The 26,265-nt window shown below is 39.6% G+C and overlaps 2 protein-coding genes across 6 annotated transcripts in view; both read left to right on the top strand.

Annotated features, from left to right (window-relative positions):
* The window catches only part of LOC100023136 (bile acid-CoA:amino acid N-acyltransferase), a 29,520-nt gene extending 8,352 nt beyond the window's left edge, over window positions 1-21,168 (top strand). For both annotated transcript variants that reach the window (XM_056805296.1, XM_056805295.1), the window contains 3 exons: window positions 5,417-5,928; window positions 15,985-16,187; window positions 18,800-21,168. In XM_056805296.1, coding sequence (XP_056661274.1) covers window positions 5,466-5,928; window positions 15,985-16,187; window positions 18,800-19,396 — 1,263 coding nt within the window. In that variant the 5' untranslated portion in view covers window positions 5,417-5,465 and the 3' untranslated portion in view covers window positions 19,397-21,168. The remainder of the gene's footprint in view (window positions 1-5,416; window positions 5,929-15,984; window positions 16,188-18,799) is intronic.
* Window positions 21,169-25,403: 4,235 nt separating this feature from the next.
* LOC100017693 (acyl-coenzyme A amino acid N-acyltransferase 2-like) overlaps window positions 25,404-26,265 on the top strand; it is a 68,300-nt gene continuing 67,438 nt past the window's right edge. For 2 of the 4 annotated variants that reach the window (XM_056805292.1, XM_056805291.1), the window contains exon 1: window positions 25,409-25,898. The gene's annotated coding sequence lies outside the window, so the exon portion shown is untranslated. Of the gene's footprint in view, window positions 25,899-26,265 lie in introns of all 4 variants that reach the window. The other 2 variants (XR_008913503.1, XM_007499649.3) reach the window with 2 other exon arrangements.

The raw sequence follows: 26,265 nt of genomic DNA, 5'->3' as shown, positions 1-26,265 counted from the left end.
AGGTATGTCTCTCTGTCCATCTCAAGTCTAAAGGACAATCTAGGGAGGATAATCCTCTCAGGGTCAGATGTTTTGGGTTAGGAGTCACAAGGATATAAGGGAGTAAAGGAATTTCTCTGCTTACAGTTTGCCTGGGTTTTGGGGTACACTGCCCATGAAGAGATAGTTTTGTTCCTTTTTCCTTGATGACCATAGGAAATAAGCCTAATAGTGGTATTGTTTGGCCAAAAGTTATATGTAGTTTTATAACTCTTTGATTATAATTCCAGTTTGCTCTCCAAAATGGTTGGGTCAGGTCACAGTTCTACCAAAAACGTATTAGTGTCCCTGTTTTTCCACATCCTCTCCAATATTTGTCATTTGGCCCTTTTTTCCTTTTAGCCTGATAGGTATCAGGTGATATCTCAGATCTATTTTGATTTGCATTTCTCTAACTAATAATGATGTAGGCTTTTTTTTTTTATAATTCTGAATAACATTTCTTCATCCAAAAGCTATTGTCAACTGGGTTTTTGGGAACCCCAAGTTTGCCCCTGTCCCCTGAGAACTTGTCCCTAGGGAAGTCCCAGACTGACCCTTTCAGACTGAAAAATAGATCTTAAAGTACTTAATCATCTCAGTTTAGGTGTGTAAAGGACAGAAATGTAAGGGGTTGGACTAGATTATTTAAGAGTATGGTCTCCAGGAATTTAATCAATTCCAAATGATTTTTTAGCAATTTATGATAATTTGTTTACAAAAGGAGAAAGAGTGAAAGTAAGAAAATCAGAGAGAATAGGGTAAGATATCTAACCTAACACACTAAGTATTTTACTCTGGCCCCTGGCTCAACCCAGGCAGGACTAATTAGTCCTCAGCCTTGAGCCAAGGGTCTGGGGATGAATAAAGGAAGGGCTTCAGTCATGAAGCCTCTCTCAAGAGGGGAGGCCTCTCCTGAGGTTAGTCCCTTCAGAAAATCCAGGAAAGGAGTCAGCCTTTTTCATTCACCCACGTGATAGTTCAAAAGGGAGAGATTTAAGAACAGAATTACCAAGTCCAGAGTCTTAGGTCCAGTAAGCTGTTTCTTTACCAGTTTCCAACTCAAACTCAGAACTCTGAAGAATGAAGAACTTTCACAAGGAAGCTGTAACTCCTTTTATTTATTTTTATTTTTTTTAAACCCGTACCTTCCATCTTGGAGTCAATACTGTGTATTGGCGCCAAGGCAGAAGAGTGGTAAGGGCTAGGCAATGGGGGTCAAGTGACTTGCCCAGGGTCACACAGCTAGGTAGTGGCTGAGGCCAGATTTGAACCTAGGACCTCCCATCTCTAGGCCTGGTTCTCAATCCATTGAACTATCCAGCTGCCCCCTGTAACTCCTTTTAAAGACACTTCTTTGTGTTACTTCCTGTGCCTTCTACTTTTTACACGTACAAATGTCTATGGTTTTGCTTAGGACTGCCCAGGGGCAGTCAGTGGTTTCTGATTCCTCACTCATTTTTGCACACATGGGTCACAGACCTCCCCACCCAAGTATAAGTGGTGTGTATATGCTTCTGGTGATTAAATCTAAAAATGGACAGGAGAAAGTTAATCCCATCTTCACAAGGCTCCCTATGATCATTTGGGAGACTAGTCTCCACAATTGATCACTTGACATAATCATCTTGTACCCCTAAAAATCTTCTAACTACAGGTGTATACAATATTTGCACCTTTTAAGAGGAAACTACAATAGTTAGAGATAAGAGGGAAATAAAAGAGAGAGAAAGCAAAACCAATGTTTGTTAGGTGCATTGACAAAAATTCAATTGGGGGTAGTCCCCTTTGTCATAAGAGTGTACATTCAAAATAAATATTCAATTCAATCAATTGTACCCAAAAGTTAATTCTGTATCTTCTTGATGCAGTGTAGGTTTCTGCAGACATATTTCTCCAAACAGTTCATTCTCTGGATTCAAGTAGTTAGCAATATTCTTTCTCTGAAAATTTTCTCAAACAAAATTTTAAATCTTGGATTTTTATGAAAATACAATATAATACCCCTTGAGGAGGGTGTTGACCAACACCCAGATCAACTCGGGATTCCTGGTTGAGTTATGGGGGTGTATGAGTCAATTATCAAAAGAAAAACATAAAAAGAGAAGTAAATAGAAGAAAAAATTTAAATTTGTGAGAAATAAAATATTCAAAATCAGAATAAAAATATCAAAAGTCTATGTATATAAAATTTCTGAGTGAAACAAGAATAAATTGATAACAACCCCTTATATTAGGATCCAGTTAAAGTACATTTCTGTCCCACAAATCTGTAGGACAAAAATGCAGTAATATTACTAATTCATATTTATTAATTCATTAATTCACCTAATAGAGGAGTCTTTCCTTCATCTCCTCATTACCAACTCATAACAGGGGAACCCCAATTTCTTGAGAAACGCCCCTTGATAGCACAGCTCAGGAAGACTGAGGGAGAGAGAGTAGGAGCCTCTTCATCTAGGCTTCTACCATTTCAACACCTCACCTCCTCCTCAACTAGCTCCTTTAGTTCATCAAATACCATCCCCTAAGAAGCATCAGTGTCTGTTTCATAAATAATCTTTACACTTATTACTGAACTTCTTTCTGCCATCCAACTCCCCAAAGCCATAGCTATCATGCACTGCTCTGCACACACAGGTGGCACTGACCCTGTCTCTAGGGGAAATAACTGAGCAGATATCACAGCCTTAGAAGGGCCTGAATTAATTTTAATATTAACAACCATTGATAACTTAAATTTATCACTTTCCTATAATGAAAAGAAAGTGGGAAAATGGAAGCAAAAATGTAAAGCAAAACATATTAATGGAGTATAGGTATCATCTGAAGGAAAATCCCTGCTCCCGAGAGCTCTCTATAACCAAATTTGTCACTCCATCCATAAACATGATCATTTTGGCATCCAGGGAATTATAGACTCTGTTAAAAGATTATGGATAGCACCTGGAATAACTACAATTGCCTCCAAAGTATGTACAGCTTGTCCTACCTGCCAGACCTTTAATTAACATGCCTTTTGTGGCAAAGCCTTTGGTGGACCTCCTCTCACTTACACACAATTTGAACATTTACAAATTGATTTTATCTTTATGCCAAAAGCTGGACAGTATAAATTTTGTCTGGTCATAGTCAATCAGCTGACCAGGTGGCCGGAAGCATTTCCTACTACTCATGCCACAGTGGCTTTTGTTGTCAAAGTCCTTTTGAAAGAAATTATTCATTTTGGCCTGCCAGCATGTACTGATTTGGATAAAGGAAGTCATTTTACTGATTTGTTCTTATCACAAATTTATTCATGTTTGGGGATAACTCTTTTCTTAGTCTCTTCAGCTCTTACTTGCCTAGCCTATGCAATTTGCATTCAAAGGAGCCTGCCTGAGAGAACAGGTCAGCTAGAAGTTCAGAAAAACACAATAGTGGCTTGTCAGAGGTGTCTTCCAATAAGCCCTGAATTCAGAATGTATCATAAACCGTTGTGGGTTTGTATGTATATTTGAACCCGACTTTGATCCTTGATTTTTTGCTTAATTTGGAGGATACCCCACTTAGGAAGACTGGAATGTGACTGGGGTGAAAGTTAAGATGATGTCATTTAACCTGAGGGTTGGATTTTCCCATAAATAAGGGGTTTTTCTGTAAACTGGTGGTTTTTTTTGACTCTGTTCTCTCTGTCTCTGTCTCTGTCTCTGTCTCTCTCTCAATACAGCTGTACACACATACCCTTATAATAACATACATATCTGTCCATCTATCTTACAGATATATTTTGAAACAAAAGTTCCTGCCCTGTATATACTACTGTTCCAAATAAAAGTTATTCATGTTTTCACTAGGCCTATCTCCAGCAATGAAGATGGCAAAATCCTAATTCTTCCTCATCTGTCACAAACATTTATCCATGCCTTTAGAGTTAAACTTTTAAAATTATTATTGACAGTGACATTTTTCTTAACTATACAAGGACCATATAGGACCACATTTCTTGTATAACCTGTAATAAGGAGATTTTAGGAGGGAAAGGGAAAGGGAAAGGGAAGGTTAACAGATGGATCACATTAATAAACTGTATTTAAAAGGGGTTTATTAAACCAAACAGGGATAAGGGGAATCAGGGAGTGACTTATCTCTAACCACCCAGAGTTCAACACACTAAGGTTTCTAATCTAAGCTTAATCTGACTAACTAAAAGGTAAATAAAAGATAAAGTCCAAAAGGGGCCCAGATTCTCACAAACTCCAGAGTCCTTGGTAGGGTCAGACTGAAGAATCCATATATAGGGTCTTTACAAGAACCAGAAAGGGAGGAAGTTCTCATCCTACTCACAACTATCCACCAGTGTCAAAAGGGAACTCACACTCAACCTTTCCTTGAGGATAATCCAAGTCAGGCAGCTTCAAAGATGTTTTCTTCAGGGAGATTCTTTGACACACAGCCTCCCTGTCTGAATCCCAGCTTGAGAGAGACAGTTGTCAGTTCCCTCCAACTGTCTTAGAATCCTGACCTAGCCAGCTCTGTAGAATCTTGGTTTGAGGACTGTCAATCAGCTTTGCAAACTTTCCTTGCTAAAAACCTCAGGCACCTGGAAATATATTCATATGGATATTGGTAATGGAACATGATTATGTTCCCAATAGTTACACTTGACAATTCCCTTTGAGAACTTTCCTCCTGATGCTATTGTTTCAGCCTTTCAGGAGAGTAGAACCAAACAGAAAGTTCACTTCTTGGAACCAGCCAGAAAAAAAGAGACAACTATATAAACATTCTACTGTATAAATGCCGATGGCTTTCTACGGACTCCATGAACAAATATGAAGTCAACTGGTTAGGACTGGAAGACTTTCCCCAAATGGTCCCTTCCTATCTTTTAAGCTTACTACCCTCTATAATTGCAGTGTCGTGTCTTCTGTTCCTCACCCAACATTCTTACTCTCTGGCCTTTGCATTCCTGTCCCCAATGCCTGCAATCTTCCCTACTTCAATACCTCCTCTTAACTTCTCTGGTTAACTTGAAGGCTCAGCTTATATCCCACCTTCAATAGGAGGCCTTTTCTGGTCTCATTTGGTCTCATTCCCTTTCTACCAACAACGACCTCCTCTATACCCCCCCCCCCCCCAATCCTACATTCTAACCCTCAGCTCAAAAATACATAGAAAATTTATTTCTTAAGATTACATAGAATAAAGCAGATGATATTGTTTGCCTTCTTAATGGGGAGGGAGAGGCTATAGGGAGAGAGAGAATTTGGAACTTAGCATTAAAAAAAGAAAAAGATACATGTATAATTAGTTCATCAAGGACTAAAAGATAGGTCTCTTGTACTCACACCAATGTTCTTTGTACTAAACTATCCAACTACTTTGTTTAATTCTCTTAATTTTTTTTAAATTTTAGATTTGCTGAAAGCTGTACTGGGAGACATCTATAATTTTGGTTTCTAGCAATGGCCCAGATAATTGTCCACCCTAAAACAGCTCTTGTGGATGTACCACTACAGATCCGAGTAACTGGCCTGCTCCCTTCTCAGTTGATAATGTTGCAGGCATCATTGACGGATGAAAGAGGAGAGCTCTTTCAGTCTCAAGTCTTCTATAAGGCTGATGAAAATGGAGAGGTAGACCTGGAGCATGCAGGAGCACTTGGAGGGGACTATGTGGGTATCCATCCTATGGGCCTCTTCTGGTCTATGAAACCCAAGAAGATGTTATCTAGGCTATTGAAAAGGGATGTGATAAACAGCCCCTTCTTGGTTCATCTGAGTGTGTATGATATAACGAAGCCTTTCAGTAGTTCACCTGACAGTCTTATGGCCAGTGAGACTGTGGAGCGATGGTACTCAACCCCTGGAGTACAACGAATCCAGTTAAAGGAAGGCCGAGTTAGAGGAGCTCTCTTCCTACCACCAGGTGAGTAATAAATGAGTCACATTCTTAATCACTAATTCTCCCTCTAGTTTCTTCTCTCCAGCATTTTAACTTAGAGGCAAGTAATAATATTTTTAGTTCCCTACAGGATTCAGTCCGTGAAGTTATCTTTGCCTCATACCCAATTTTTAGCCAAGCCCCAACTCTTTAGTTGATGTGAATCATTCTGGAGCTAAAGCTAAGACACAAGACACAGTCACTTTCCTGCTAATAAATCCTCAGTTACTTGGTCACCACAACTATCTTTCCAAACTCCATTGGAAATCCATCACTATGATAACTTAGAAATCTGGAAGAAATCTGTGGAGCCCGCTGCTGACCCTTGTGGCTTAGTCCAGTTTCTGCCCTTATGTCTGTCATGGCAGTTCAGATTCAGGACATATAAACTGGCCTGGGGCTAGCATGCTGCTCCCCATTCATCTGAGAACCCCCTTTCCTCCTCACTTTTTACTTGGTGATTCTGTCATCTTCTGTGGGTTCAATTCTCTCTAAGCAGATGTTCCCTGGTTCAATAGATTTAGCTCCTTTTTCTTGACTTTAAATTACACAGCATTAACTGCTTATTGGACATTATAAACTGGATGTAATACTTGAACAGGGTGAACTCAATGAACCTAAAACAAAATTCAGTGTACAGATGAGGAAACTGAGGCTAACAGAATTACATGAGAGTAACTTGCCTAAGATGCCTAGTGGCATCTTGCCTAGTGACATCTTGACTTCTCTGTGTCTCAGTTCCTTCATCTATAAAAGAAGAGAGTTATATTCAATGGCCTCTAAGATTCCTTACAGTTCTAAAGTTATAATCTTATGATTCTTCTTTCTGGTCTCCATGTCTCAAATTTCTCTCCCACATTAATCCTTCTCTCACCCAAGACCAAACCTGAAATGTAGGTTTGATCATAGTACTCCCCTATTTATAAACAATAATGGCTCAAATACAAACTTCTCTGTTTGACATTAAAATGTCTTCACAACTTTTCCCTTTCATACATTTCTAGTCTTCTGGCATTTTGATCCCTTCCCAAACTCTACAATGTGGCCATAATGAATTGTATATTGTCCTTCACACAGGATGTTCCACCTCTGACTTTCATTTCTTTAAAACATATTTCTTCCATATCTGTGCCTATTGGGATACCTATTTTCCTTCAAGAATCAACTCAAATGCCATCTTCTACCTAAAACATTTCATGATACCCATAGCTGCTGATGTTTTCCATACTAAAGTACCTTCTATATGTTCTATATGTGTATATATATATATATATAGTGGGAGAAACACACCCAAGTTTATAGTATGGTCTTATCCCAAGAATGGGAGGTTCAAACTCAGACCAATCCAGAAGTAAGAAAAGAATTTTATTTGAAGAAGAAGAGGTTTGAGGTGGTATAATAGCCTATTAGTTGGTGGAATAGCCTTGGCACTAATCAGATACACTTGGGACCAATAAAATAGCCTAATGGGTGATGGAGTAGCAGCTCCAGGTGTAGAGAAATAAACTGAGGTGTGAATCAGGATTTGCATATTTATTAGGGACTGGGAACTTCTAGAAATATCTTTACTTTTTCTCATAACTGCTCTATAACCCTGGAAAATGGGCATGGCCAAATTTAAGTGGAGTTGTAATTTTGGATACAGGTCATGAGAAAGGGAATAAAAAGTATGGTCAGGTTTGGAGGATCCTTCTGGAATGTCAGAGTCCCCAGTGCCCATGTCCCATGTTCCCCCCATTTTTTACCTTGTCATCATTTGTCAATGTGAGAAAAAGTCTGGGTACCCTTCTGGGATGGAAGTGTTGGAGGTGGGGGAGATACAGCACCGTCCTAACAGTTCGAAACTAAGGTAAATAAAGAACAATATGTGTAATTAATAAAACAGAGCAACACAAAGCTGATGCTCAGTATAGAACTTTATACATCCAGAACAGGTGACTGATGATACAAAATGGGCAAATGATCAACAATATAGATTCTGCAATTCATGCTTGACTAATGCTGAAACTACAGATTTTGCAAGTGATCTTTAATTAGCTCTAACTGGTGAGAAATATAAGATTTTAGAATATGAGGGTCCTGTTCCTATTACTGCCTATCATAGTCCACTGCCAGCCTCTATCATTACCTTCTCTTAAAAGTCCATAAATCAAGAAATCTGGGTAGAATGGGCAAAGGTCTCAATTTCTGTAACTTCTTCAGGCTAAGTTGGGATGTTGTGATGGCTCTAGTATTTTTTTTTTTGAAAAGCAATTGATGGGCTTGATCTAAAGGGAAGAGAGTAGTTTCATGCAGGATGATAATGAAAATTATCATCTGAAATCTAATGGAGTATAACTGAGAAGGAACAAAATTAGTGAGAGCATTTAGGAGACAGGAACCAAAAATCAAGACGGGGAATATTATTAATAAAGGAATCAGGAAAAGGTCCAGGATAGACAATAAACAGGAGCTCCATGGGAATCCTGAGTGTGCAGGCATCTATTCCTTTGACACTCTCCTGAATTGTAGTGGCTGCTCACAAGATGATATGGAAACCAATGAGAGCCTCCAGGAATCTTTGACTGTATTGATTAGACTTGCCCCCCGCCTTTCCTGATGAACAGACAAATTAGTCAACCACTGACCTCCCTTTTTGCTTAACCTTGTCTTTGTCAGGGAAACTGTGTATTGCCAATTCCCCATTTGTTGCTACTGTAGGTAGAAAAGAGGTAAAGCTAGTTGAGGTGGATTTAGGTCTAAGGTGTCATTATCCTGACCCTAAGTCACTTCTAGTATGAAATTAGTATACAGATACAGTAATAGGAATAGCAAAGGCAATAATGAATCTTTGGGAATAGAATGTACCTCACTTAGAGATCTGAAGTTATGCTGCACCTCATTTGGAGGCACAGAACCATAACAATAGCAATTAACAACATTAAGTAACATCAAATTTCTTTGTATTTCAGTAGCTTATCCCCAGTGTCAACCAAACTTCATCTCAGATCTCACACATCCTAAGTAATTATCTGAGTTCCAAAAACCATCTTTTCTCTGACAGTGATAGGTTTCTTGTAGATAGATTTTTCCGCCAGAGATTCAATGAATACACAAATGAGTTAACTTACTAGAGATTAATTGTACTCCATTTAAAAACAAAAACTTGGGTTGGGGTACAAACACACTTAGGTAGAACATATTTGGTTGCTGTACATTCAAATATCAGTGATTTCAATTACCAATTCATTTCACTTGATTGTTTGGGATATGGAATGGCCATATATTAGACTGAAAACAGTCACATCTTATAATTTGCATTATGTTGGTATCTTCCACTGACCACTTGCTTTAATTTAGAATTTTTTTTTCATAAAAGAGCAAAGAAAGGATTGTATTTAATACTTTTTGCCTTCAGGAAAAAGTCAGATTTATTAATCAATCATACAGTAGCCATTGCACTTCATAGCCAAACTCAGGAATAATCAGGTGGGAATATTCCTATTAAAAAAAAGTCAGAGGATACCATACTAGTTATGCTGAGGACCTCCACCTGTGATAGTTTGTGATCACATTCTCTCTAAGTAGTTTGTGACTTTTCTCTTTAATGGTAGATTACTGGCATAATGATCAATCATCATCCATCAGACAAATATACCTGGATTCAAAACTCAAAATAATATTATTTTTAGTCCACAAAACTTTTACCTCAAATGGCAAATCTTACCAATTGCAGATTAAAGCTGAAAATTTTTCAGGATTCATGCACATAATGAAGAGATTTCATTTCACAACTTTTACTTGATTTTCTTCTCTTCTTAAGTTATAAGTCATTCTGATATAAAGTCCAATTATTAGAAATCATTATGGTATTATAAAAAGACTTGTATGTTCCTGTAAATCCAATTTCATTGTTTAGAAATTCCACATCCCAAACAAACTTTTTTGCTTTGCAGAACTGGTGACTTTGCTCACACAGACCAAAAAGTTATACCTAAAGGTAAATCTGGGAGGTTTTATTTGTCCTCTAGGTTTTCCACACAGTGATTACCAATTTTTCTTCCCAATATTTTTTCCAGGTCTTACTGAGGCTCACCACTCAACAATTGACAACTAATAGGATTTCCCCCCCTCTACTACTACAATGTTTAAACTTTTTGGGAACTCTTCCCAATTCATATACCTTCTCCCCTTTTCATTGGGTCAGAAAAGAGTTAATAGTTTTGCAAGGAATTAAACTTCTACTAGTGATTAATGATGGCTTCAATTCCCAGTTGTTTCTTTGTTGAAAGATGAGGGAAAAGCTTAGTTGTTTTCTCTTAACTTGCTTTATACACTGAAAATAGCGTAAACTTATTAACTTCAAAACATTCACACCTTCTACCTTCAAATTCTCTGTTTAAAGTTGATTAAACCTTTCTTTCTTAACTCTTAACATTCAGACTTGTTTTTCAATTAAAATATACTTCACTCTAATGTGTTCCATCTTAAAGGTTTCTTCTTTGTAATGCTAGGATCTTAGGTTTGTAAAGGAGCTTGTGAACACCACCTTGATTGTGTAAAATTTTAGTGCTTAACTGCTTCTTGATCACTTGTTGGTTGTATTCTAGTTCTCAAAACAAACTTTCCCCTCTCTGTTGATCACAGAACTTGCGTCGTGCTAGATTTATGACTTTATCTAAATTTCTGATAAGTAGTATACTAGGAAGGTTTGAGTTTTTCAAATTTACAAAACAAAAGCTGGCTAGACAACAACACACACAGAATATATTGAATCCTGACTTCATATTCAGACTGAAAATTTTCTAAGTTCTGCACAATTAAGAATTAAGATGTTTCTTCCAAAACAACATATATACATGCTTACTAATTTTAAGATAGACACAATTTAGAAAATCCATTTGAGAAATTAAGTTTGTGATCTCCAAATCTATAGGCTAGATGCAAAGTCTCTAAGAAGTCCTGCTGATGACCTCCTAACCCCATTATCTGATGCTGAAAAGGTTTTCCAGGGCCAGAGAACTGGGGAAAGACAGAGTAAGTGGCCCTGGTACCAATAAGGTAACTAATGCTCTTGCCTGCCACATCCAATGTTACCCTAGACTTAACCATTATGATGGCAAGAGTAGAGGTCTGACTGGGCCCTGGGACCTGTGAAATAAAATATGTAAACTGAGGCGAATCTGTGATGACACTACTACTGATTGAAATAGAATATAAATCAAGGGAAACAGTTTCTTTTGCAATGACTGCTCTACTCTCTGGCTGTGACTAGAGAGAGCTGCTAGAGGAGAACCACCCTGAGGATCTCCTAGTTACAATGGGGATAGATGAGAGACACTGCTAGTATAGGGGAATGCTGCCACACAGGGATACTGGCACACAGGGATGCTGGTACACAGAGGACTGCTCTGGGGTTTACTCTGGGGATTGCCTATTGATCCCTACTGATGGCTGATGGATCAATCTACTTCCTAACCTCCTTCCTCCCTCCCTCCCTCCCTTTTCCAACCCTCTCCTCTCTGCCCCCCTTTACCTCCCAATTCTTCTCGAAGCCTTTGGCTTCTTCCCTCCCCCCTAAGTGAACTATAAAGATCTTCTTTTCTTTTCCTTTTTCAAATAGGGGTTTATTGGGATAACAGGATGGGAAACTGAGGAAAATGGGATGAAGGTTTCCCTAATCTGTAAGGAGAATTTGAGAGGGTTATAGAAATAGTCCAGTAACAAAGGTGAGAAGAGGAAAAATTAGATAAATGGAGGACAACAGCTAAGATCTTCTTTCTTCTTGTACTACACCATCAAGGTCTGTCTCTCAGTTTCTCCTGGACAGCTTAAACTCTCAGAGAGAGACAACCAACTCAAAGCCAAGTTTCTCCTTCTCCTCTCTCTGTGTCCAGAAAAACCCCAACTCTTGGTCAGTCAAAATCTCAGAGCACAGGGGTCTCCCCTTGATTAGAAACCCCAAAAAACAAGCCAACACAATCAGAGTCCTTAGCCAGCCTCAGGTGCCAGAGAGAGAGTGACACTTCCAGCCCCTCCCCCTCGTCAGCTCAACTGCCACTCCTCCTGGGAACATTCCGTTTTAGAATCTTCATCTTGATTGACAAAACATGTCCCCAGCTTAGACTCTTGCATCTTGTTTTGTCCTTCAAAACCTTTCTCTCGTCATGCCTCTTCCACACCTGGCATTTAGAGTCCGAAGATTTGAGTGGTGGAAGCTGAGACACTGGATGGTTAGCAGGGCGTTTGCTCTTCCAATACCCCTTCTCCCCAAGGAGGGACAAAGGCCCGGTGGCAATTGCCATTTGTTTGCAGGGCATGCACAAGACCAATGTCCCTCTTTCCCACAACAGAAGCAGGGTGTCAACCCTCTACTCCTGGATCAGAGTGCTGTTCCCAAACTCTGTGGTGAGTTTTGTCTAGAACTGGTTTCTTATTAGAAGGGTCTCAGTTGGACATGGTAGCTGCAATAAACAGTGAATGTTCCTTGCAATGGGCACAAACCTTATGGTCCTTTTACTGAGCCTGTTCTAGGTCCCTGCTATTAAATACTTTATAGGCAGCATCAAGGAGTTTGAAGGTGGGTGTTTGAGGACTGTGCAGATGGAAAATTCCAATTTAGGAAATGTATATTAAGGAGAGTACCTCCTAAATTGTGAAATTTCTTCTTAGCCTGGGGTGAAAAATGGCAGGATTTTTCTCAGTCTTTTGGGTGAGTTCTTTCACTTTCTTATAATTGACCTATTTTTTTTTTACTTCTTTTACTATTCCTTCAATCAAATACTTCAACATAAGGGACCTCCATTCCCTATCTTTATTTCTCTGGCAATCCCACACCAGGTCCAAAATGGGAACTACTATAGCACTCAAGGGGAAATTTTGGGTCAGTGATTGCTAACTCACTTCCCTTCTGCTGAACTGGATCCCAAATCCTCTACTTTTCATCCGTTGCACAATTGACAGGATGATCTAGGTAAGATCAAACTATAGGCTGATTATTTTAAAACCATCAGTGAAATGGGTGGGATCTTCCTGATACCTGCCTAATTTCTTCTTTTCCTGTGTCAAATCTGTCATGGAAAAAGTAACATGAACTCACACCTTTCCATCCCTGTAGCTACTTCCCTCAGGGGCTGGTGGGTATGTAGGACAAGCCACTCTTGGTATAGAATGGAATTGGGTGGAGGCAGAGGAGAAGGAGGACTAGATGGCAAAGGAGGGTTTAAGGCAGGCAAAAGAGAGGGAGCAGATCCAAGAGGCTGGAAGGTGGATCTTCCTCTGAAGTGGGGTTGGAGCAGAGGAAGAGAGATCAAATGAATCAGAAGAGACAGATTAGATAAGGGCAGAGCTGCTGCCCCAGAGGTAGAAGGGTGGGGGAATAATATGAGCAGAGCTGGGAAAAGAAGGCAGAACTGGAAGTAAGGTATAGAATAGTCCTAACAGTTCAGAACTAAGATAAATAAAGAACGCCCAAAATAGAACATTAAAGTTCCTGTACAGGCAATTGATGATACAGAATGGGTAACTGATTAAAAATGTAGATTCTGCAAATCATGCTTGATTAATGTTGAAAGTACGGATTTTGCAGTTGATGTTTAACTAGTATTAACTGGTGAGTATAAGATTTCAGAGTATGAAGGTCCTATTCCTATTATTGCTTCTCACTGCCACTGGCAGCCTCCCTCATATATTCTCATATACATACTGGTTGTCTCCCACATTAGAACATAAACTTCTTGAGGGCAGAATCTCTCCCATTTTTGCCTTTGTATCCATAGTGTTAGTAGTGCCTGAAACATAATAGGTACATAAATGCATGTTTATTGATTGCATTTTTTGATACTTCCAGTTTTATAAGAAGGGATATAACTAAAGTAGTAAGTGGGGCTTTCACAAAGGTTGGAAAAAATAGAGGGAACCAATAGCAACCAGCTGGAGGGTTACTCTTCCCTGAAGTGGATTTCCTCCTTTTCAATAGGTTAGAAACCTCATGGTGTCCCAGAGTGTCCTACTCTCTCCTTGCTTCACCCCTTCACTCACCTTCCACCTCCCAATCCCTGCCTCCACCACACTCTTGCTATACCTGCTCCTATATCTATCCTATATCCAATCCCTGCTCCTATACATCTGCCCAATAGCTGCCAGTCTTGTTTCATGGAAACCTCATGATATTTCAGGGCAAGTCTTTACTTCCAGAAGCTGCTACCTAGGTGAGCATACTCATCTCCACTTTGCCCAGTCCTACCAATTTTGTGATGGAACATGGTAACCTGGTGACCTACAGGGAGCTTGTGACAACCTCCTGAGAACAGGTCATCATTCACTCATCATTGTGCAGAAGACCAGTCTTCTTTGTCTTGGAGGTTTTCAGCCTCTGAGTCAAAAAAGAGATGGTAGAGTTCACTAGGGAAGGGTTTCATAGTTTGTACTTAGTGTAGTGAACACTTTCATTCAGGAAAGAAATTGAGTCTCAACAGAACAAGAAGGCAGACCTTCCTGTTCTTCCCTTTATGTCTTGTCATCTTTTCTTTTGTTCCACCCATCGCTGTCCTTTTCACCTTTTTTTTTTTGCCAGTTCTTGCTATGACCTCAGATCCAGCTAAAGAAACAAACACAGCTCTCCTTTGATCCAGCAATACCACTAATAAGTCTGTGTCCCAGAGAGATTTTAAAAGAAAGATAGAAAAGGACCATTTTATTAATTAATTTATTTATTGCAGCTCTTTTGTGGTAGCAAAGAATTGGACTTTGAAGATTTCTCTATGGATTTGGTAATGGTTAAGCAAGTTGTGGTATATGATTGTGATGGAATATACTATTGTACTCTCAGAAATGTCAAGCAGGATGATTTCTGAAAAATCCAGACTTGCTTAACTGATGAAAAGTGAAATGAGAAGTAGAACATTATGCATAGGTTTTTTTTTTTAACTGAACATGGGGGAATGACCTAGTTATTCTTAACAATATAGTGTTCTAAGATAATCCTATACTATATTTCTCCTTCCCTTCCTTCCTTCCTTCCTTCCTTCCTTCCTTCCTTCCTTCCTTCCTTCCTTCCTTCCTTCCTTCCTTCCTTCCTTCCTTCCTTCCTTCTTCTTCCTCCTCCTCTTCTTTTTCTTCTTCCTCTTCTATCACTTCCACAAGAGGACTAAAATGGGAAATGTTTTTATATGATTGTACATAAAAATTTTGTATCAGATTGCTTATCATCCTTAGTTGGGGGTAGAGGGGACAAAAAGGGAAGGAGGGAGGATGGGAAGGGGGAGGAGAATTTGGAACTCAGGATTTTAAAAAAATGAATGTTAAAAAATGTTTTTACATGTAATTTGAGGGGAAATAAATTTATTTTAAACCTTTACCTTCCATCCTGGAATCAATACTGTGTATTGGTTCCAAGGCAGAAGAGTAGTAAGGACTAGGCAATGGGGGGTAAGTGACTTGCATAGGGTCACACAGCTGGGAAGTGCCTGAGGTCAGATTTGAACCTAGTACCTCCCCTCGCTAGGCCTGGCTCTCAATCTACTGAGCTACCCAGCTGCCCCCGAAATAAAATATTTTTTAAAAGAAATAAATGTAGCATAGTTGGCACTGTCAGGACTTCAGCTTTAGTTTGGAATACTGTCTCTGGAAACTGATGACTAACAACTGGGTTGATTTATGTACTTAGAGTTTGAAATCAATGGACTGTCCTTTTCTTTCCCATTCTCGAACTCCTTTTTATTCATTCTGAGCTAGGCAATCTGAATGAAAACAGAACTACTGGTAGAGATACTATTGCCAGATTGCTGTGGTGGTGGACTTCCAGCTCATTCATCTGCCCCAGCCTCCATGTGTCCTTGAACCATGCCCAGGCCCCTGCCTCCTCCTGAGGGAGCCCCCTACCCGCCTCCTTCCTTTCCCTACAATGACCACAAATAACTGAAACCACAGAAAACTATAGATAAAAGAGTTTTTACTTTACATTGTTTCTTTCTTCTTTCCTTTTTCTTAATCTGTTCTTTCTTTTTTCATGGCCTCTTTTCTTTTTTCTTACCACAAAATCTTAAAAAAATTTTTTTTCAGGAGACGGTCCTTTCCCTGGAGTAATTGATTTATTTGGTGGCATTGGTGGACTGGTCGAGTTTCGGGCCAGTCTCTTGGCCAGTCATGGCTTTGCTACATTGGCCTTAGCTTACTTTGCCTACGATGACCTGCCCAAAAACCTAGATGTTATAGATATTGAATACTTTGAAGAAGCTGCTGATATCCTCTTGAGACATCCCAAGGTATTTGGAACTCACCCTTTGGTTTCAGCCTTCCTCTCCTCACCTCTCTTGCTCTCTGCATGACACTGGAATACTCTCTTGTGTATGCCTTTCATTGGCCTGGTTTGCATCTCTGCGCTTGGGATTCCTTCTTTAAAGGAGACAGAGGGCATTATCAATCACTTGTTCCCTTCTCTCCCTTCCTGCTCTCCTTTTGTGATCAGCTCACCCAAGTTTCCCTTCCCAAACCACATAAGGGGCACATTCACTTGCTGTATCCCAGTGTAGACTTTGATGGTCCTTATGAGAAGTGATGCTTACTAATAATATCATCAGAGCCTCACCACGAAATGATTGGAACTCTAGACTAGAGTAGGAAGTCCTAAATACCACCTGAGGCACTTGGGAGCTTTGTGCACAAGGAGAAGCCATTGAACTTCTCCTATGGGGGACAATTATAAGAGGCCTCACAGGTTTGAGGTCAGGATTCAAGGACATGTGGTAGATAAAGCATTTGACAAAACTAAAGAATGGACTTACTCTGTACCCCATATCCTTTTAAAATTCTTTCCTTATACAATGATAAGGTACAAACTAAGCTGTGCCCTCACCATTGCTGGGCAACCCTATCTCATTCTCCTCATTTAAAATCTATTTCTTTCTCTTTAAATCCCCTAGATTGCTCCTGGTTGCCATACTCAGTTTCTCCCATTTCATTAAGAAGGCCAAAGTCATCTGAGATGAGTTCCCTTTATTTGTGTGCATATTTTAGGACTTCTCAGTATCTCATAATCTTTCCTATTTCAGAGGTGTTCAACTGCTTGTTAAACCTAATTTCTACAACTGTACCTTGAATCTCATTCTTTTTAAGAAATTTAATTATTTTAAAAATTATTTAGTCGATTTAGAACATTATTCCTTGGTTACAAGAATCTTATTCTTTTCCTCCCTCCCCTCCCCCACCCTTCCCGTAGCCAAGGTGCAATTCCACTGGGTATTACATGTGTCCTTGATCAGAACCTATTTCCATGTTGTTGATGTTTGCAATAGATTCATCTTTTAGAGTCTACATCCCCAATCATATCCCCACTGACCCATGTGATCAAGCAGTTGTTTTTCTTCTGTGTTTCTGCTCCCACAGTTCTTTCTCTGGATGTGGATAGTATTCTTTCTCATAAGTCCCTCAAAATTGTCCTGGATCGTTGCATTGCTGCTAGTAGAGAAGTCCATTACATTCAATTGTGCCACAGTGTATCAGTCTCTGTGTACAATGTTTTCCTGGTTCTGCTCCTCTCACTCTGCATCACTTCCTGGAGGTTGTTCCAGTCCCCATGGAATTCCTCCACTTTATTATTCCTTTGAGCACAATAGTATTCCATCACCAACATATACCAAGATTTGTTCAGCCATTCCCCAATTGAAGGGCATCCCCTCATTTTCCATTTTTTTGCCACCACAAAGAGCACAGCTATGAATATTCTTGTATAAGTCTTTTTGAATCTCATTCTTAATCTTTTTCTCTACCTGTGCCTTTAATCCTAACTTGCTCTGTCTCTCTTTTTCTGTCTCTCTCTTTCCTTCCATCCTCCCCTTTCACTTTTTCTCTGTCTCCCTCCCTCCCTTTCTCTCTGTCTCTCTGCCTCTCTGTCTGTCTCTGTCGCTCTCCCCTTCTCTCTCTCTTCTCTCCTCCACACAGACACCTCAATTTCTTTATGTCTGTATTTTTCTCCCTCTATCACCTCCACTCCCTTTTCTCTCTATCTCTCATCATCCCTTCTCATCTTTTGCCACTTGTTCTTTTACTATTTGCCTGTAAACATATCCATTTTCCTCCCAATCCTGGATAAATCTTCTTTTACCACATCAAACTACTATCCCATCTCTTTTCTTCTCTCTTTTACCAGTAAGTTCCTTACAATCCATACCTGCATCTCCTCACCACTTGCTTTAGCCTGACATGTCTTTCTTATATATACATCTATGTGTATTATACACAGATATAACATATACATATATATATATATATATATTGATTGATTGATTGATTGATTTTTACTGTGTCCTTCCCCACTCCTGTTTTTCCATCTTTTGGAACCCTAATCATTTTTAAATTTCCTGCTAAAATGCAGGCTCTTCATGAAGCTTCCTCTTCCCAGTCAGTAACAATGCTCTCTGCACCCAAGACTTATACAATATTTGGGTTGCTCTGTTCTTATAAGAGAGTTACAGTGTTGGATCTCTGTCACCTAGTCCAACCCAATCATTTTACAGATGAGAAAATCTCAGAGAGGTTTAGTGACTTATTTGAGGTCAGAGTGTAAATGGCAGAGCCTGAAGGAGAAATCACATCTTCTCATGCCAAATGTACGCCTCTGTTCACTACAAATGTGTATTTTCCTGAGGGGAGGATTGTCTAAATTCTCCATCACCCCTAAGCTCTTTTCCCACCAGGATATACTGAGTATTTAATAAATGTGTATTTACTTGAATGCCTTTTAATTCAAACTACCTGGTGAAATAAACAACAGAAAAAGCACTTTATCAATGGAAGTTGTTATTATTCAAGTTGTACTAAGATTGGAATGTTAAAGGAAACCAATAGAGTTATTTGTGCAATTTTTATTTATTTTCAGGTGCTTGGTCCCAGTATTGGGATAGTTTCAGTGAGCCGAGGAGCACAGATCGGAATGGCCATGGCAACATTCCTGAAGCAGGTGGCAGCCACAGTCTGCATCAATGGTGTGTTTTTGGCAGAACAAATTGTAATCAAGTACAGAAATGAGAAATTTTTCTCATTTAGTCAACATCTAGAAAGGCTAAGAATAAATGAGTTGGGGCTATTAGCATTTTATAGTGCATTAGGAAACCCTCAAGAAGAGGCAAATAAGCATGGTCTTTTGCCAGTAGAAAGGGCCGAGGGTCATATCCTGTTCATTGTTGGAGAGAAGGATTATAGCGTTAATAGCAAAATTCATGCTGAGCAAGTAATGGAGCAACTGAGAAGACATGGGAAAAACAATGCCACCCTGCTCTCCTATCCTGGAGCTGGGCACCTAATAGAGCCTCCCTATTCCCCTTTATGTGTGGCCTCAATGAACCCCTTTATCCCAAGACCTGTTTTGTGGGGTGGTGAGACCATCCCTCATGCTGAAGCCCAAGAGCACTCCTGGAAAGAGATTCTGAAGTTCCTCAGACATCACCTTACCCCAACCAGCATCAGTAAACTGTGAGATGATGGATGGATCAAAGGTTGCCAGAGGCACAAACTAGCAGGACTAGAAGGGACCTTAGTGATCATATGCAGAGCTTTCCAGATGGCCTTAGTGATCATCTAGACCAGAAGTTCTTGCCCATTTTTGTGTCATGGGTCCCTTTTGTAGCCTGGTAAAGCTTAATGGATCTCTGCACAATGTTCTTAAATGCATAAAATGAAATACACAGGATAACAAAATAATTTGATTATGCTGAAATAAAAAAAAATTTCTCCCATCTAAACTCATGGGCCCCCTAATTCCTTCACTTTGCAAATGAGGAAATGGAGGCCAAAAGAAGGAAAGCAACTTGCCTGCTTTACAAGAGTCAATGGTCAGGATAAAACTAGAGATCCAGGTTTGAATACATGCTAAAATTCTTCTTTCTGGAGCTCCCCATGAGACTAGGTATTGAAATGAAACTTAGAAATCTTAGTCTCAACCCTAGTTATGCTAGGTTAGCAGAATATAAACTCCATGAGGACAGGGAGGGATTATTTTTCATTTTTGTCTTTATATCTATATCTATGTGCCTTAAAGACACATGGGAGCTGATTAATAAATCTTGAATTTAATTAGGAAATGATGTGGTACTCTGTAGAGGATTGTAGCTTGGAGTCATGTGGACTTGAATTAAAATTCTAGTTCTGACATTTACTAGTTATGTGATTTTAGAATTCATTCTTCTCACTGTCCAATGAGTAAAATGAGTGTTAGACTAGATGATCAATCTAAAATCTTTTCTAATTCTACCTTTCGAATGCTAGGATCTCTATGGCTCCTTTCTGTGTGGGGCCTATGATCCTATTAAATATAATTTTCTTCCCCTTTTCTCTGTCAATCAGTCAGCCATTTCTTCGCACTTTAGAGACAAGGAATCTAGGACCTCTCCAGGCATCTTGCTATCTGCCTTGATACTCTTCCCTTCTCTCTCCAACTGGAACAAATATCCCCTGAACCTCCAGAACCTTGACTTCAGTAGACCATGCTACACTCCCAGAAAAGACAGATCTTGGTGATTAGTAGAACAATATCAACAAAAAGCTTGAAATAAGAGGTGGATGAGATTTAAGAATAAGAATCATGAATGATGTAGAAAGGGCAGTCAACTCTGACTTTTTCCATTTGGATATATATTTCTATGAGACATCGTTTTTTGGATAAATTTAGAATCAGATATTTGAAATACTATATGACAAAATTTAAAAATGAAAAAGAATTAATTAAATAATTATTTTAATTAAATGTCATTACTAATAATATTTTACAGTAAAAAGGGTTTTATAATGTTAATAGAATAAAAATTTAAAATATTCTATTTCTTTCATGAGATTTGTATTGTCATGTGACTTTTATCATGACACAAGCAATATGGAAATATGTATTATGTGAAAGTACAGATATAACCTATGTCTGACTAATATCACCCCTTTGGGAAGGGAGCGGAGGGAGAGAGAAAACTTGAATTCTAAAATGTTGAAAAACTATTGTAAAAAATTGCTTCTACATGTAATTGAAAAAAAATAAAAATGTTAAAACCTGAAAAATAAAATATAAGTAAAAATATTATTTCATTTTATTGTCTGTAAAAATCCCACTTTTGGTTTATGACTTATATAATTTCTATATTTATTACATATAATTTATAACAATATATGTAATATTATTAGACTATAACTTTAATAATAGTATATGATATTTGCCCAGTAGTAAATGTGTATGATTTATAAATAAACAATACATTCATAAAATGGAAGTGTGTTCTGGAAAATATTTTATTGATATGATGAATAATTTTAAAAGTCTTGGGATCTTTGCCTTAAAGAAGATTCCAAATCAGATGCAAGTTGAACTAGATGACCTCTCAGGGCCTTCAAGTTCTGAGGAGACATTCTGTTCTGTGAAATTCTCTCGTGTGGAAAACTATGACCATCAATAATCCAGTTACAGAAATGGACCTCATATAATAGGTGTCATTACAAATCATAGGAACAAGATATCAAAACAAGGGACAGTTTTGTAAAATTGCTAAGGACTGCTTGCCAATGACTTTCTGAAACTTTTCAGTTTTATTTTCACAGGTGGAACTCTTTGTAATTCTAACCAAGGTCAGGCTTCAAACTGATGGTGACCTAACAAAACAAAAGCTGAATCTTATATAACAACCCTAATTTTTTTTTAATTTTATTGATAATTTTTGTTTTTCCATTACTTTGATTTCCCCTTGTAACCCCACCTCTTAATACAGATGTTTTTTAAACCCTTACCTTTTGTCTTAGAATCAATACTGAGTATTGGCTTCAAGGCAGAAGAGTGGTGAGGGCTAGGTAATGGGGGTCAAGTGACTTGCCCAGGGTCACACAGCTGGGTCTGAGGCCAGATTTGAACCTGGGACTTCCAGTCTTTAGGCCTGGCTCTCTACCCAGTTGTCCCCATCATCAGCCATTCATTATTGCTGGACTTGCCAAGTTCTGAGCTGTCATGGTAGTTGTAGCTCTAGGAAGGAATGCAAATCACTAACCAAAAGCCCTGGAAATCCTTGGGGTTTTCACAAGGATTCCATTTTCCTCTTGCTTTCATGCCTCCTCTGTGCATGCCTTTGGCTGCCCTCATTGCCTCCTGATTGCCTTGGGCTGCCTGTTGTAAATCTTGAAATTTCTCAGACTTGTGAATGTTAAAAATTTCCACATTGAGGAATCCTCCATTGGAACAAATTCCCTACTGGAAACATTCCCCATTTTGATGTGAGAACTCGCCAGGATCAGAAATGGGAGGACCTCTACTCCACCCATACTTAAGACTGCTTTAGGGAAAAAAACTGCTTGCTATGGGAGGACCTCTACTCCACCCGTACTTAAGACTGCTTTAGGGGAGAAAACTCCTTGCTAAACAATGAAAGTACTTGGACCCATGCTTATGATGAGGCAGGGAGTTCTTTGAGCCAGGCCTGTTTTTTAGAATTGATACAATGGGATGCTAGGTACCTAAAAGGGTTGGGCAAGTTTTCTCTTAATGAGATTAGTTGACTCAGCTGTGTTTTCTCTGGTTCAGACTTACTGAGGAGATTAGTCAACTTAGCAGGAATTCATATGGGCTGTCCTTTTAGAAAACATCTACGGTGATTGGTAGATGGAAGAACTTAGGGGAGGTGACATAGGAAAAAAAAACCCTATATAAGAAAAGGAATCTCTTGAGCAAGGGATCCTTAGAGGCTTGAATGCTTGGAGATCCTGAGAGCCTTGGAGATAGGATCCTTGGAGATAAATCCTTTTGGAGAAAGCTCTTATGAGGATCACTTGGGAAGAATCTCTTGAGAGAGGCTCTGGAGAAGGGAAGCTCTTGGAGGACAATCTCTAAGGAGGTCTCACTGGAGCTCCTCTGAGGGGACTCTGTCCCTCTGGAGGCTCTGGAGAGAGGCCCTTTGAAACAGTCTCTGGCTGGATCTCTCTTTGAGGAGGACTCTGGCTGGAACTCTCTCTGGTGAAATCAGCTGAGATGGAGCTGGCCTGGTGTCCCTAGAATTCTTGCTTAGACAGACCTTGTGGTGAGTGATAAAAGACTAACTGACTGATCTCTCTCTTAAGACCCAGGTCTAGGCCATGTTGGCTTAAGGCCCTTCATACTTATTTCCTTTTTTCTCTCTCTCTCTCTCTCTTTCTTTGATTACTCATTGTATTATTAATTAAATTCTCTATAAAACCCAGTTGACTTGGGCATATTGAATAATTGGGAATATTTCCCTGGTGACCACCTTATATTTGATTTAAAAACCAAAACACTGTAGTGAAACATTTTCTGCGGTCAAATTTACTCACCCTCTCTTATATCTAGCATAATTTGTATCTTCCACCATTTTAACTCACTACAGTTTACAATCTCAACCATTTTAACTGCCTCAGCTTATGGCAGACAATTTTAATTATAACACTGTGAGCAAGGTTATGCTCACAGCATTCCAGTGCATCCACCCGTGCTGCTTCCCCAGTTGCTCCTTGCCCGGTAGTTGATATGATGGAGACAGGCAGTGGGCAATGAGGGGCAGTAATAGGAACAAGACCCTCATACTCTGAAGTCTTGCATTTCTCACCAGTTAGCCCTGGTTAGACAGAAACTCCATTTGCCCAGCATAGACTGCAAGCATTAAGTCTTGATATTGGCTCAGTAATGTCCTTTGCTGGGCCATCAGCTTTGTGCCAACCTGTTTTATTAGTGACTCATAGTGTACTATATTTACTTTAGTTCAGAACTGGAAGACAGAATTAATTACCTGTTGTGGCCCTCCAACGTCCCTCACCCTCCCTGGCCTCTAGGGTAGTGAGACCTCTTCCACATTGACAAATGATGACAAGGAGGACAATGGGGAGCTGCATGCTCCTTACTTCCTAGGACACATGGGTGAGCCCAGAACACAGCTCCCCCTGAATTTGGCCATGCCCATTTTCCAGGGTTTCCAGGAGAGGTGGAGACTTCTCTGGAATGGGAGATGACTAGCCCCCAGACCCTAATAAATAATCCATCCATGGAGCTGCTCCTCTGCAGCTGAACTAGTACTCATCACTCCTGGAGAGCTGCTATTCCATCATCTCTGCTGGCCTCTGGGCTTATCCATCTGTCCGAAGGCTATCTGATTAGTTCCCAGGCTATTCTACCAACTGTTGGGCTTTGATACTACCATAAACCTCTTCTTCAAATAAAATTCCTTTCTTCTGTATTGACTGGAGTTCGAGTCTCCCGTTCTTGGGGGTAGACCTTGCTATAAACTTGGGTGTGTTTCTCCCACAACAGAGGGGTGATGTCTTCACTGGGGCATGAATTTGACTGAAGTGAGGCAGACTGCCCAGAGTCTTTAGCTTCACCCTTTTCTTTCAAAGTCCTTGAAAGCTTGTGGCAAGACAGAAGTCATGACAACTGGTGATAGTCCAGGAAGCAGTGGAGAACCTTCCAGTCTTGGATGTCTGACCAAAAGCTGAGGGCTCAACAGTGCCCACTTTAACCACTTTCATGGCCATTGAAACAAAATTGTTCTCGTCCACCCATTCAGCCAAGAGACATCTTCACATGCTGGGGTGCCAGCCCCCTAAGTCCCTAGTTTGAAGCCTGCTGGTTACCGCCAGGTGATTTAGCACATCAGAGAGTTAGAGGACAGGCGGATGCCAAAGGTGGGTGAACAGTCCCAAGAGGGCTGGGCAAGCCCTCTCCCTAAACTAGTTCTCCCTGTCACAACCCATCTAGGTCCCAGGTGCCAGCCTCTGGGATGCACATGGAGAAGTACTGTTCCCTCACCTTGGATTTGTTATGGCATTCCAGCCACCTTTTCTCTCCCTGCCCTCCCACACCCTAGCTCAACCTCACCTAGCTGGGACCTTTCCTCTTAAGGTCTCACCAAGTAACACCCTACCTTTGTCTCACGATGCCACAAAGTCTTTTTATGGACTCAGGGTCCTGCATAGTTTTTCATTTATAAAAGGGTTTTGTAAGTTGGCTTCCATATATGAGTTTTTAATTATATTTAAATATATTTTGTTTCCTTTGTAATTCTATGTACTTTATGCATTTTAAAATACAAAATAATAAACAATATAATATAATAATAAATAAAATAAATGAATAAATAAAAAAATTAAAATAATATCCCGAGAATCTCTGCCAGAGAAGATCATGGTATAATAAAAGTTAAGAACTTCAAATTAAAATAGCACATTGATAAATTTTATAGTTGTAATAGCTCTCATTGATAGTGAATTTGTTGCTAAAGTATTTTCTGAAAAGTGATCAATAATTAGGTGGAGGATGCCAGTAACCTATAGCCTACAAACGCATGAAGATGTGGACAAATGAGGTAGGAGAAGATTCCTAAGATCTTTAGAGCGGGGAGGGATTTGAGAAAGTTTATCTAGTCCAACCTGTTTTTTTATTTTTTAGAAAATGAAATTAAGGCTGGGGGAAGTGGCTGGCCCAAGGTCATACCAACTGGTTAGAAGGAGAGCTGAGTCAGTATTACAGTGTTACTTCTGACACAGAGAGATAGTCTCTCTTTATTTTCAGGATACACTATGATACTGAAACAGAGTAAATTTGTAAACTGTGTTTTGCAGTTTGAATTTTACTATTTGATTTCCCCATTATTTCTGTTAAACATAAGGACAATTTAAAACATTTTACACTTGGTATAACAGGACAATGAAGAGAGGGCTCCTAGGCGATCACATAATGTGTATTTTAGAGATGTCCTTCTGGAGATAACACCTTAATTCTTACAAAGCAAGTTCCAGAGGCATTGTGGGAGAGGTGGGGGCCTCAAGTTACAGCTTATTATTCTGTGGGGCAGCTTTAAGCAATTGCCATCGCTGGAGTTGCAGGACTATTAAGGAGAGCAGAAGACCTGCACACTGGGAGAGAAGACAGAGAAGCAGCAAAAGGCAACCCAGGAGACTGAATCAGAATAAAAAGACTGACTCCAATATTTCTAAACGCGATCGAGGTAAGCATTGGCCCATATTTCCTTTCAACCCTGGGTTCTGAGAAGCCCCTTTGGTTACGGGAGGGGCCCTGGGAGGGTAGATGAGCAAAGGGGAGAGCTTTTGTTTTTTGAGTTAAAGAAATTGGGTCCTGCTGTACGAGGGAAGTAAGGTAAATAACATTGTGAAGGCTGGGGAATTGAGAACAAGTCGTTGCTGTTGTTAAGGTGATTCCCCATAACCTTATCTCTTCTCGAATTGTTGCTTATCTCTTCTCGAATTGTTTGTGTGGTCATTATATTTTTCTTACCCAAATAGATGCCAGGTATGAGATTGTTTGCTTTATGAACTGTCAACAGTGGTGTATTTGCAGAGGAGAGAGGCTGGTGG

This window comes from Monodelphis domestica, chromosome 7 (genome assembly GCF_027887165.1).
Source record: "Monodelphis domestica isolate mMonDom1 chromosome 7, mMonDom1.pri, whole genome shotgun sequence".
NCBI lineage: Eukaryota > Metazoa > Chordata > Mammalia > Didelphimorphia > Didelphidae > Monodelphis > Monodelphis domestica.
This window is presented reverse-complemented; position numbering and strand designations above follow the sequence as displayed.